Source organism: Clupea harengus, chromosome 10 (assembly GCF_900700415.2).
Source record: "Clupea harengus chromosome 10, Ch_v2.0.2, whole genome shotgun sequence".
NCBI classification, from domain to species: domain Eukaryota; kingdom Metazoa; phylum Chordata; class Actinopteri; order Clupeiformes; family Clupeidae; genus Clupea; species Clupea harengus.
The window spans coordinates 8,771,702-8,786,209 of record NC_045161.1 but is presented as its reverse complement, the minus strand read 5'-3'; the positions used below and the strand labels follow the sequence as shown (position 1 = coordinate 8,786,209).

Below are 14,508 nucleotides of genomic sequence, written 5' to 3'. Positions count from 1 at the left end.
CTATTTATACCAGGTTGTAAGTCATGGAACTAGAGTTTGGTGGGTGGGAGGGGGAGAAAATGAGGTGTTAGAAAGGAGCCGGGTTGGCCAGCAAGGCCTGATCCGCCACCTAACCCCTCCATTTTTCCATTGCGTGTGTCTCTCCATCGCACTAGCCATCTTTCCCCATGCTGGGCTGCCACTTTTGGGTGTACTTCTAGCCCCCACACACACACACACACACACACACACACACACACACACACACACACACACACACACACACACACACACACACACACACACACACACCAGTCTCCTTGTTCACACTCAACACATATTAAGAGGGCTGTCATACAAACACAAACACATATGTACAGCAACACTATAGCAAGAGGTCCCCAAGGTTTCCTTGAAGCTAAGCTACCACAGAGCGAAACACCTGAAGAATTCCTGCTTACCGCTGAGGGTGTGGTCGTGAAAACAACAGTACGCTGGGTTTTGGAAAATCGACAAAATAACCCCACATTCAATTATTTGTATCCAGCAGAATTGAATGATGTTTCCGTATAGACTTCAGAACCATTAAAGCTGTAAAATATGTCTGTTGCTATCCCTGTGCTAAGAGCGAAAAAAAAAACAAGCCACTTAGCTAATGCATCACAAGAGCTATGTCTATTACAGTGCACTGCAATACAGTGCACTTACATCTGTAGTGCGTTCAGTCGCTGATTAGTGTTGGAAACAAATGGAACACTGACTGACGCAAATGTGCGAGCCTTTTACCCATAAATCTGTGCGCCAGCGTCCTCCGGCCAACTGGACATTTTAAACAAAGATGGCGGACCAAACTCCGCTGACAGCCGTGTTTTGTCTTTTTGCCGTTTTCTCGCTTAGATTTTTTTTTAAAGTTACAGAGAACTAGACACTGTACTGTACTAGAATTAATCAGATGTTTTAGGTGCTAGAGCTGTAAAGTGTTTTGTTCTCTTTGGAACCAGGAAGTGTTAAAATGCTAACACTGAAAACTACGAACTTGCATACTCTATCAGAGGGAAGGTAAATTCGTCTCATTTCAGGACAGGGGTAAAGGAGACTGGCTGCTGAGATTTGTGTCAATGCTAACGTATTTCGGCCCATAATATTATATCAGCCCTGTTTACAGGCTACATGATACGAAACGATAAAAAATAATAATAAAAAACACACATTTGTTGTGTAATATATAGGAAGGCAGTTTTCAACATCCACCAATCCGCATAGAGGACTATTTTTGAGTGTCTGTTGTCATATGTTATGTGGTGCCTAGAAATGGTGTCGGAGGTGATCACCCTCTGTCTTTTTTAAAGATGACAGATGGCTCCAAATAACCTTCAACCCCTCCAGAGAGAAATAATGGGCAATGTTTTGAAGAAATCCCACGAGTCTCCCATTGACTTCAATGAGGCAAGAGCTTTCTCTGCATAAAGGGCAATAAACCTCACTCCCCCTTCAAACAGCGACCACAGAATTGGTCATACGTTTGCGGTTCTTGGTCCGCCTCCGTCCTCTCTGGTGGACTTCCATTACTAAGGGCACGTTTCTAAGGCAACAGCCAAAATGGATGCAAATAAGAAGTAATTACTTATTTGATACACAAAGGACTTCTTGGCTCTCAAGATGATTGTGACAAAGCAGAAATATTACTGTTGAGCTGTTTTTACATTTCGTTCCCTCTGTACCTGTACTCTGTGCAATGACAATAAATTGAATCCAATCCAATCCAAATCGACACAACATTAAATCAACATTATCAGCGAGCTGGACAGCTTTTCTCTGCTCCTCACCGTCTGTCTGCGTCCAGGCCTGCCTCCTCTCTCACAACAACATTGTACCAGCCACACACACTGGGCTGTAAAACGTGACGGCACAGATGCCCAAGAATGGTTTCTGTTTCCTGCTGTTTCCTTATTATCACTATGCTCCATAAACAAAACTCAAAAAGATATGTATTAAGGCATAGCAAGTGAATGAGAAGAAGCTTCTAAGGAGGCCTCGGTCACATCTATTCCTTTACTGCAACTCTCACCTGACTCACTCACTGAAATGTCATTCCACAATGTCCTCATAGTTTCCAAGACACTACGTGGGTAAAATACATCACGCTGGAGATTAAAATCACATCAATACAATCCTGCTATCTGAAATAAAGGCGTTACAAGAGAAGGATGGTGTAAAGGGAAACCCCCAGAACCAGCATCACGGGAGAGAAGATACAGAGAGAGAGTGGAAAAAGAGTGAAATTTGGGGGGCCGGGTGATGGTGGTGGTGATGGTGGGAACATCCACTCCTCTGATTGATGTATGTGGCACTGTTTTTGGTCACTTTCTCTGACGTTAGACATGTCTGTGTTGTAGTGAGTTCCAGACTGCAGAGGTGGAAGGTGGTTACAAGGTCGTTACCACAGTCGCCTCGCCGTCTACACAAAAACTCCGCACCTGTCAACATGCACTCAACCACAACCTGAGTAGTCAGTCCCTCTTACACACACACACACACACACACACACACACAGGGGGAACTGACCTTGTGTGCTACCTAACCTCCCTCAGTCGCTCTGTCTGCTCTGAGCGAACAAGCAGCAGATTATGTTACCTGGCCTGCTGAGCTTAGCTCCAGCTTTTTCCATCACACCACACCTCCAGCCTCAGCTGCCCTCCCTCTGCACTGCACTTCGGTCCAGTTTGGGATTTGAGCAAGGAGAATCTAACACCATGGATGTCTGGAGCTTACTTGAGTTCCCTGCATCTCCCTCTATCTTGACGCTAAACACCCTCCCTCTCCATCCTTCACACTCTGTGTCTCCCTGCCAAGTACTACTCTATGAGAGGATGAAGTGGCCTCTAAAAACCTTAACTGGTCCTTTCCCCCCTTAGGGATCAGACCATACATAAATAGTACATATGCAAATACGATATTACACAACACGTCCACACATGTTTATCCTCCCTCTCTTTCTATCTTTCTAACACACACAGACCACACCACCATCACCTACTGTTTCACACAAAAGTATACATCCCTTGATATTATGAATCTGGACTTTGCAGTCACCATAACTGCAGACACAGCTGCATTTCATATTAAGTTTGACTTTCAACATTTAAAGTAACAAGAAGTCCAGACCGCAGAACAGGTGGGGGTCAAAGTTCAAACTTTGCGGGGAATTCTAGAAGCTGAGAGTGTGAGTAAGAAGCACACAGAGACAAGCCAGCCACATTCCCCAACCCTCTCAACACACACACACACACACACACACACACACACACACACACACACACACACACACACACACACACACACATATATACGTACATGCATGCATGCATGCATATACACTCCCCCAAGCCAGGTTCTCCGCTCCTGTCCTCCTCTCTGAGGGAACACAGGAGATTTATAGCAGGAGTGAATGACAGAGTTCTAATGCGTTTCAGATCTGCTTTAGTACAACAGAGCAGCATTTTCCCCCCAACCTGCCAAAGGGGCCTGGGAGCCATCCAGACAGTTTGCTTCATACATACACACACACACACACACAGACACAGATGTGTGTGCGCGCGCATACACACACACACACACACACACACACACACACACACACACACACTCTCTCTCTCTCTCTCTCTGACTCAAAGAGCACTATGGACACTGCATATACATGAGGAATCCTGATGGGAATGGGAATATGTGAATTGACATTAGTGTGAGACGCAACGTTTTCTCCAGCAGAGTTTTGAGCATCGTAACCCAAGCCGGTTTTACATGTTTTTCAACTCGTAAGGGATGGAATGAGATCACAGGAGGGAGGGAGAGGGGGAGAGATAGATGAAAGGAGGAGAGCAACCATTACCATATACGTTTCCACAACTGCAGTCATTCCAAACTCATCCTCCACTCACTCTCTCTCTCCACTCTCTCTCTCCACTCTCTCTCTCCACTCTCTCTCTCCACTCTCTCTCTCAGCTGTCTACAGCTGTGTGGCCTCTCTCGTCGGCTGGTGCCTGGGTCGGGCTGGTTGTGATTTCATGGCTCTCGGGGGCCGACGCAGCTGCTCTGTGATAACGTTTCACCCGCATTCGCTTTGCCTTTGCCGTTACGACCCGGAGGCCTGCGAGAGCCGCCTGTTTATGAAAGACTACAGCGGGAGGGAGATAAAGAGAGGGAGACAGGGAGAGGGGCAAGAGAAAGAGAGGGACCTAAAACAGAAGCAGATGGTAAGAGAGAGAGAGATACAGAGTGGAGAGGGCTGAAAAGCGAGAGATGGAGATGGACAGTGCAGCGGAGAGACCGAGAGAGTGAAAGAGAGAAGAGAGGGAGGGCAGCATGAGGGCGAGAGCAAGTGTGTGAAAAAGGCACTTTTAGGAGCGTCTCCCTGCATGCTCTCAGCAGGCTGGCTTTGAGGTGTTCATCGTGGTGGTGTTGTTTTTCTTCCTCTCCCTCTCTCCCTCTCTCCCTTTTTCTCCCTCTGTTTCACAATCCCTCTCTCCTCTCTGTTTCACAGAAGTCGGGTCGTCCGCCAGATAAATGCACGCACATTGAAACGGCTGACTGGGGTTGGGGGGCCACAAGGCAGTGAGGCGTACAAGGAAAAACACCCTTTCCCAGAAAGAAAACACAGCACAGGACTTTGCAGACAATTTTGAGTGCATTCTAATAAAAAAACGGAATAATAAAACATCCCTAAGCATACTTACACGTACACAGACACACGCACAGACAGACAGAGGTAGAGTGAGAGAGAGATGGATGGCCCAGTTTTTCCCTGAGCGACTCATCGGGGGGATCCCTAATGCTTTGTTCCTGCTGACAGAAGACACATTTTGTGCTGCCAATTCGGACGGAAAAAGCCAAGAGAACAAAAAAGCCGAACGCCTTGATAGTTTACGAGCTCTCCTTAAGCCCGCTGTTTACCCCGCAACCCTCCAAGCACAGGTCCCTGTGTCTAGGCTGGACGAGAGAGAGAGAGAGAGAGAGAGAGAGAGAGAGAAATAAAAAGAGAGCGAGATAGGGGATAGAGAGAAGAGTCAGAAAAACGAGAGAGAGTGACAAGGAGGAAGAGAGAGCTATGGGAGGTGTAAATCACTTTGCCTTTTACCAGCCAGAGGAGTGACGGCTAAGAGCAATCGTTGATACGGTTGAGTGGCTACAAAGACTTACGGGTCTGTGGAGTACGACAAAGTGAAATGAGATAAAACACTACTCCTGCACATCCTGCATGTCTTCTCCTCCCCCCCCCCCCCCCCTCCTCCTCTCACACACACACATACGGAGGATGACATAAGTCCTTCATTTCACACTTCGGTGCAATGCCTCAAATTGGAGTGTTTTTACTAAAAAGAATTAAAAAAAAATGTTAAAGCCAGATGTGGTGTGTTGAATGGCAAGTGTTCGTTTGGTGTGAAGACTCACATTCTGTTATTTATTAGCTGCCATTAAGGGCTTTAGCACACTTCTGGGCGGTCTGGATGAGACATTCACACCTCAAAACATGGCCGAAAGGCGCACACACACACACACACACACACACACACACACACACACACACACACACACACATATTCTCTCTCAGTTATCGACCTGTGGTCACTTGGACACTTTCCCATGAAGATTCTCTGCACCTTCAGAGAGGCACACCAGCACTACACTTGCTCGACTCAACCCACTCCCTCTCCTCTCTGAAATAGGCCTTACCTCAGCACAGGCCTCTGTGTGCGTTACCGGTACCTGCTCAGCAAAGTGTGTCAAAGTGGGCCGTGGTGTGAGAGAGTTGTTTTGCGCTGGAGGCCAGAGACCCAGGAAGTGGCTGAGATGGAGGATGTGGTTGAAAGGGGAGACGGGTAGGAGGGTTGGGGTGTTTGTGTACTCAAAACAATAGATGAACAAAAGGTTGAGAAGGGCATGTTTTTTTTTTGTTTTTTTTACTGAGGACAAGCATGAGGGCTTAAGATCCTCTCTCCCTATGAGAATGTGTTTGACGAATTGGAAGGTGAGGATATTAGGGTACTTATAAGGTAGGAGATGAGGGTACTCACCCAGGTAGGGGATGCAGGAGCACATGCTCTGGCTGCTGATGTAGTCCCTCAGACGCTTGTAGTTGTCCTCTTTTGCCATCAGGTACTCCAGCCTCTCAAACGCAGCCCTGTCCTTACGGCTCAGCAACTGAAATCACATGAGAACACAGGTGTTAGTCCCCATGAATATACACGAACAAAAACACACGTCTGTCTGTCTGTCTCTCTCACACACACACACACACACACACACACACACACACACACACACACACACACACACACACACACACACACACACACACACACACACACACACACACACACACACACACACAAATGTCCATGTGCAACATATCCTCAAGCCACCTGCAGTCTGTACCATATTTATTCTCAATGTCTTCTCCTCCTAGTGACTCCCTTTTTAAAAAGGACCTCGAGCCACAGGTGTTCCTCTGGGTACATTTTAAAAAACAAGCGTCTCAAGTATTCGGCGGCCATTACGGGAGATTTAACGAGGGCTGAAGAACACAGGTGATAAAAGCACGTCTCCCTTTCTGCCTGCCCTCGACGCTAACTTGGTCGCTCACTGCTGGAAAATCAGCTGAGGGGTGATGACGACGCTCTTCTCTCCTACGCCAAGCCTGATGTTACCTCAATTAACCCCCTTCCATCCCCAACCCCTTTCCCACCGACCCCCCTCCTCCCACCCCGAGACGTCAACACGTCCACCTTCTGTCCAAACACAACATGCTCCGCACCATGGTCTGTTGGCCTGGGCCTGGACACCACACAGGACTGCTTGTGGAGGGTCGAGAGAGGGAGGGAGGGAGAGAGGGTGGAGGAGAAAGAGCGTGTCTGATTTTTCATTCTGCTAAAGAGGAGAGCGAGCGAGTTAGTGAGTGTGAATTCTTGGCGGCCGAATGCAAAGATTCCAGTTAGGTAAGGGCAGAAAAATGCTGTTTTGGTCCTGCTGTGGACAGACGGGCGTTCAGAGACCAGGAGCACTGGGAAAACGGGAGAATGTGTGTGTACATCTGTGTGTGTGTGAGAGAGTGTCTGTATGAATGTATGTATGTATGTATGTGGGTATCCATGCATGCTTGTATATGTACGTGTGTGTGTGTGTGTTTTTCCTGCGTGTTTAACTTAACATCTGTGATTCACATATGTATCTGTTTGCAAGGAGGGAGGTTGTGTGTGTGTCTGTGTATATATATGTGTGTGTGTGTGTGTGTGTGTGTGTGTGTGTGTGTGTGTGTGTGTGTGTGTGTGTGTGTGTGTGTATATATATATATATATATATATATATATATATATATTAGAGCTGTGAAAAATAACGCGTTAGCGCGTTATGATTAAATTACAGGATTAATTCGTTAATTTTTTTAATGCATTTAACGCATGCGCAAAATGAGCTTCCGTTATACGCACAATTCCGCCCAATCTGCATTAGTCGCCGCTGTAATGGGAAGTTCGTGTTTCAAAAAAACAAAGATGGAACATTCAATAAAACCAAAGTGATATGCACACTCTGCGGGAAGACGTTATCGTTTCACCGTAGCAATACCAGCCTTAAGTACCACCTCAACGCGATGCATGCATTGGTCGGCGAGGGGAGTTAAAGTGGAATGCGCCAAACCACCCTCACTGAACAACGTAGGCCCCTCATTAAGTCTGCCTGTGACAAGTTGACTAGCACAGTTGCCAAATGGATTGCAAAAAGCTGTAGATCGATTAATATTGTTGAGGAGGGGTTCACCAAAGTTTTGCGAGTGGTAACGGGGGACTCGAGCATCAAAACACAGCAAAAACGCACAATAATGACAAAAATCCACGAGCTGTATGAAGCTGAAAAGAATAAAATGAAAATGACGGCTGCTACGAAACATCAGGCACTGACAGGGGATCACTGGACTTCTGTGAGTAACGATAACTACCTGGGTGTAACTGCATATCTAATCACCGACGAATGGAAGTTAAAGTCGTTTACACTAACGTGCATGAAAACAGAGGAGCGCCACTTTGCAGAGGCATGTGCACAACAGTTCCAAACTGTTGCAAGCAACTGGGCAATTGAAGACAAAACGACCACTATAGGGACAGACAGTGCACGTAATATGATAGACGCGGCTAGACTACTGTAAAAGGGCATTTAGAGGCATTAGATTGTGTCATGGTGTGGTTAATGGTTGTTTGACAAAAAAGAGAAGAAAAAAAATTCAACCATCCTATAAAAACAATGGCTAAGAAGCCCAAATAATTTCTGTTTGATTTAAAAAGAAAATACATTTTTTTATTCAACCATACAATGGCTAAGAAGCCCAAATTCTGTTTAGGATGAAGACTATATTAATGTTCCACATGGAATAGCAAAGATAACTGCTAAAGAACTGCTGAGTTGCAGCACCATTGTTTTTTTTATGAATAAAAAAGAAAACATGTTAAATGTATACATCCGTCTTGTCATAAATCTTTTTGTTCTCACAAAAATATACCGAGAAAATCGGTAATATGTGATTAATCCACAGAAACCTGTGATTAATTTGATTAATCTTTAATCATTTCACAGCCCTAATATATGTATATACACACACACACACACACACACACACACACACACACACACACACGGCTGGGTATTGGCACAGACGCCCCGATTTGAGTCAAATCAGATTCACAAGCTAAAGATTCAATGTAATCAGTTTTGATTCGATTCCGATTCAATATAGATATGAATGGGATATGAAATACTAAATCACAGCTTTCCATATATATAGAGAGATGTTTTCAAATGGAATGCATGTAATATATTTCTTGCCTCTAATGGAGATTGTGGCACTGTTCCAAGTTTGCCATTGTAAAATATGGAAAGCTAGACAAATGCTTAGCAAACTCTAGTAGGTGCAAACCCCTGCGCGGTATGTTGTCTCGATCTTCGGGTAATTGTGTAAACTGTTTTTTCATAACAATTATTTTATTGCTGTTAACCTCGTTATTAAGTTTAATGGGAATTATTAAGGAAAGAGGAAATATGGGATAGGAATAAAAGACATAATATGGGATAGGAATAAGAGACATAATATGGGATGGGAATAAAATAATTTTTTTTATCAGAATATTCGGACCCCAGGACTGTCCAAGGAAAAAGGAGATATCTGGTCACCTCACTCTACAGGGAACAGAAATGTACTGCAAATGCACTGGAAACAAATTTGGAACACAAACGTCACTGGAAACAAACTGTGAAACCACTAAAGAAAAGGCCTAAGGCTTATATACCAAATTCTATTCATTTCAGGCACACATATGTTTAGTTGCTTTAAAAGTAAAAAAAATTGATGTAACAACTTTTCCTGTATGCGCTCGCACTTCGCACACATTGAATCATCGACAATTATTAGGGAGTACTAGTAATAATGGAGTTTTCTGTAATATGAAAGTTAAGGCCAGAACTACGACTGCGTTACTGTGTGGCCACGCCGTTGCTTCGACGGACTCATGAACCTTTATAGTTCTCCGTTGGTTGGTGGGTGTCGCAAAGCAATAAAAAAAAAATAACTAAAAAAAAAAAGATGTCGGACCAAACTCTGTAGTATGGTCGTATTTGTACATAAAAGTTGTTTGACTTTTTTTTTGCTTAGATTTTTTTTAAAGTTACAGAGAAATAGACAGAGAGAAAAAAAAAAAAAAAAAACTTTATTGTAACTGAAAAATATGTCTGAGGGGATTTGCGAGGTTTCTGAGCCAGCTATCTAAATATTGGCATGCTACTACCCACAAGGTAAACAGCGATGTATTGAGGGATTGACGGAGACAGATATTTACTAAATTTGGGAGGTGCACGTCAGGCCACGGAGAGGTGCTCGGAGAGTGTTTGCAACGACGGAGTAAAAGGCCAACCATAAATTAGGCTTTAGGCTATTTTTAACTATTGTGGAAAAGAACCTAGAAAACTGCACAGTAGTCTGAAAGTTCGAAATTGTTTGAAAGTTCGAAATTGTACATATTGATATAGAATCTGACAAAAATGTAAAAAAAAAAAATGTTTTTTGATTAATTAGTTATACCCCGTCATCAGCACAAAATGCTTACTCTTCACAGCTCAGCATTTCCAACATGACAAACTACCCATCAATACTGCATAAGCACCAGCGCTCGCTGAGAAACCAAGATCTTCATTGATGAAACGATGTGTGTGTTTATTTGTGTGTGTGTGTGTGTGTGTGTGTGTGTGTGTGTGTGTGTGTGTGTGTGTGTGTGTGATGGAGGACTGGGAGCTCTGAGTGACAGGAGCGGAGAGTCTTTGACTGTGCACAGCTGCCGTTATCATAACAGTAAGTGAATCAGACCTTGAGGCGCGGGTCACTCATCCAGCTGGCTCTCTGACTGACAGCCGCTACTCCAGCCAAGCCTCAACACCCAGAGACGGAGGACGTCAATAAAATGAATATCTGCGATTCATTCAGACCCGTGGGCCATACACATTAAATTCCTCTCCAGATAACAACCAGGTGAAAATGTATATGACACGCAACAGCAGCAGAACTCAATTCTTCACTTACGCTATTACATTTCAGATGTTTAAATTGCACTCTGTGTAAGCACCACATGAGATTCGCCATAAACAACACTACGTTCTGCCAACTTAAGTGGAAAGAAAATGATTCTCTCCATAAACGCTGAATGCATTTTACATGCACATTAGCACTCAAATGGATGCAAACAGCTGAATTGCACTTCTGTATCACTACTGTGCAAATGGGCCAAAAAATGGCACTTAATTGACCATTTAAGTGGGAAGAAAATGATTTTCCCCATAAACGCACAGAGGCATTTTACATCGAGTGCTCTCATAATAAATGGCATTCATTCACTGCCGTGAGAGGACGGGGGTGTCCCAGCGCTCGTCTGCAACTGAAACAGGTGTCTGGTTTATAGAAGCACAGAATAGGATTTTTACTGCGGAATAGCCTAGATGCTTCTAGACACTGATGGAAGGGGAATAATGACTGCTACTGTTATTTTTTTCTTTCAAAAAAAAAAAAAAAAGGAAAAAAAAAGGAAGAGAAACCGAGAAGTCTTTTCCGTCTCTCTCTCTCTCTCGCTTTCTCTCTCCTCCATTACATCAGTCCATCATAATGAGGCCTCATTAGTGTCAGAAGCCACACTGCCGTCGTTCCACACACCCCAGAGGGCTCCTTCCTGCCTTCCTCTCTCTCTCTGTCTGTCTGTCTGTCTGTCTGTCCAAGATCTGATTAAGCCCACAGTCTCAAACTCCAATGCACCAATGCACAGAGAGGCCGGTTTGTAAAAGAGAAACTAGCTCTCGACAGAGAGAAGACAGAGAGTAGCAGGGAGAGAGGAGTCAGTGAGGGGGGGAGAAAAAAGAAAAGAAAAAGAGGTCTTGATTCAAAACACAGGCGCCTATAAGCCAGAGGTCCAATACAGTAGGACCATTTCATGGAGGAAGCTGGAATTATGCCACAGCCAGAGGGATATAAATTAGACAGAGCAATAAAAGCCGCTGAAAGGAAATGGAACTGAAAGTGAAGTCAACAAAAGAGATGAACCTCTGGCTGGTGGGCTTCAGGAGAATAATAATAATAATAATAATAATAATAATAATAATAATAATAATAATAAAGTGTTTTTTAAATAGCAGCTGACTGGCTGAGATCTGGCTGAGATCTGGTTCAGGTGTGGGGTGGATCTGGCAAGGGTGAGTACTCACAGCCCAGGTCTTGGAGAGTCTGAAGATGGGCGCGCTCTGCAGGCCGGACACCACCGCCATGACCGCGTGCAGGTTGTTAATGTCACACAGTTTCTGTAAGCACAGAAGTGCACAGGACTCAATGAGCTGACAACAACATGGTTATGGCAAGTATAATGCACACACACACATTTAACACACACACACGCAGAGAGACTTATGCAGTACTGAAGGATCTGCTTTCAGATTTGGGGCACACACACACACACACACACACACACACACACACACACACACAGGGGTTTTACCTTGGCAGTCCTGATGTAGAGACTCAACACTTCGGCCCTTATCTTCAATGTCTGGGCGTGAAGGATCTCCCGTACGACCCAGAAACTTGTCTGGAAAACACACACACACACACACACACACACACACACACACACACGGATTAAACACCCAATAACCCTCTGCAAAAACATACCATAGACCTCCCCATGCTATGAAAAGTCACTCATAAAAAGTTCACAATAACCGCTTCAACATACCATTAGCCGCGCGCCAAAAACTCAATAAAAGCACACGCCGTTAACCTCTTTATGAAACACCCACCTAATGCAGCCCCTCAAACAAGCACCTTTGACAGGCCCATTAACCCTCAAATAAAAACACGAAGCGCTTTCCTGCACACACAGAAGGGGGTCGGGGGCAAACCGGCTTCTTAAAAAGTGTGTGCACAGTGACAAAGCACCCTCATTACCATCCAACACTGGTAACATGAAATGTTCCCCTCTCGTCCACCGTGGGCTCTCTCTCTTTATTAATAAATAAGCCCCAAGTGCTTACTTTGGCCATGGCCAGGCGGATAGGGTTACCCTTCCCAAACGAGGGCAGATTGGCCAGAATAATAACCTCTTCTGGATGAAGGGAAACCGTACTATGGTTTGACAAGCCAGGGAAATGCCATGGAGAAAGACTAAGAGGGGGGAAAAAGGAAAAAATCCGCTTTCCCAAAAGCCAACTAAAAAGACTACAATGTATTACTGTACATCCTGCCCAGTCAGTGTGTGTGTTCTCTCACTCACTCACTCTCTCATTGTGTGTGTGTGTGTGTGTGTGTGTGTGCACACGGTGGAGTGGTGTATTATTGTGGGTGTGTGTGGCTGTGTGCTGATTGTTTTTTGATTAATTAGTTATACCCCGTCATCAGCACAGAATGCTTACTCTTCACAGCTCAGCATTTCCAACATGACAAACTACCCATCAATACTGCATAAGCACCAGCGCTCGCTGAGAAACCAAGATCTTCACGGCCGATGCCAGCGGAATGTGTGGATCCAGACAGCTGCAGAGCAGTGTGAGTGTGTGTGTGTGTGTGTGAGAAAGATAGATAGATGATCTATTCCGCGCTTTGCATTATTGACAAGTTAGCGGAATGTGGTCTACAGCTCACTTCAGCTTTTACTCCTTGTCTGTCATCTTAACACCCAAAGTTCCGAGAAGGTGAGGCCCTTAAAGGAGCACAGCAGCCTTCTTGAAACTTTCTGGAGGGTTTTTGCACTTTCTGGAGTGGAGTGTGGCTGGTGTGTGGAGGGCTTCCGCTGTGGGGGCTGAGTCTAGCACCCCAGAGCTGGGGGGAAATCAGCCTCATCTCCTGGCCAGACCATTAAGAGACTAATCAGCAGAGAGGAGCAGAGGCATGACTAATGAGCTTAAGAAGAGCCTGGGCAGGATAATGAGAGAGGAGCCAGAACATCACTCAGACAGAGAGAGGTTAGAGAGCAGAAATAGAGAGATGGAGAGAGGGAGGGATGGAGGGAGAGAGCGGTGTGAAGACGGACAAAACATACATAAGAATTTCAAATGAGGAACGGATTGACGGACATACTGTATGATGGAGACAAAGAAACGGAAACAGAAACAAACAAATGGACAGGAAGATGGCTCACAATTAGGTTAGGCCCTTTGCAGGAGTAGAGGCCTACTGTTTTCCTTCTTTTTGGTTTGTGACATGTGAGTCAGTGGACTGTGACATTTTGGATACAGCAGTTCATCACATTAGCCACCACGAAAAAAGAATACAAAATAAAACCAAACGGACTAATCCATCGGGGCAGTGGGAGCCACAGGTAAGTGTCCTCTCACATGGGCGAGCGTGTAGGTTAGTTGTCAGGCATTAGTTTTGGTTTGTTAAAGTTCAAGAAAAAGATGCTTTCAGCTTGTGTTTTAGACACCCCTAGACACCGCAGCTAAGCTGCCAAGCGCAGGCTCTCCTCGCCCCGTCACACTGGGCCAGAGGTGCAGGGCCTGGTCTGACAGTTCTGTGCTAATCACCACTTCCCAGGCACGGCCCTGCCTTGGTCAGGAAGAGAGACGGGGGAGAAGTGGAGATAGAAGATGAACGCTTCCGGAACGCTGACGTTACGCAACTGTGGCTGAGCTGGCCTCATTTAAAGTCTTAGCGTCTTTCCACTCCAAACCCCCCCGCCCCCCCCCAACTCTCTTCACCTCCCTTCTGCCTCAGTCCCTCCCAGATCTAATGGCATGTCCTGGCTGTGGTGTGTGCTAATCCATTAGTAAGGTACAGAATGGAATCCTATGACCCTCGTGTTCCGGGGGGTTCCGAGCCGTTCCAAGTAGCAGCGGTGCCATGATGAGAATTCCAGCGCTGCTCACCTCGCCAGAACACGGGGGGTGCTGGGGTACACGTGTTCACCCCCTTATACACGGGGGCTTTGCGAGGTCACACACACACACACACACACACAC

At 45.3% G+C, this 14,508-nt stretch overlaps 1 protein-coding gene across 2 annotated transcripts in view; it reads right to left on the bottom strand.

Moving 5' to 3' along the window:
• Positions 1–14,508, bottom strand: part of ralgps2 (Ral GEF with PH domain and SH3 binding motif 2) — a 95,461-nt gene that overhangs the window by 38,712 nt on the left and 42,241 nt on the right. For both annotated transcript variants that reach the window (XM_012839540.3, XM_012839541.3), the window contains exons 7-9: positions 12,051–12,140; positions 11,764–11,856; positions 6,051–6,177 (exon numbers count right to left, since the gene is read on the bottom strand). In XM_012839540.3, the coding sequence (XP_012694994.1) occupies positions 6,051–6,177; positions 11,764–11,856; positions 12,051–12,140 (310 nt within the window). The remainder of the gene's footprint in view (positions 1–6,050; positions 6,178–11,763; positions 11,857–12,050; positions 12,141–14,508) is intronic.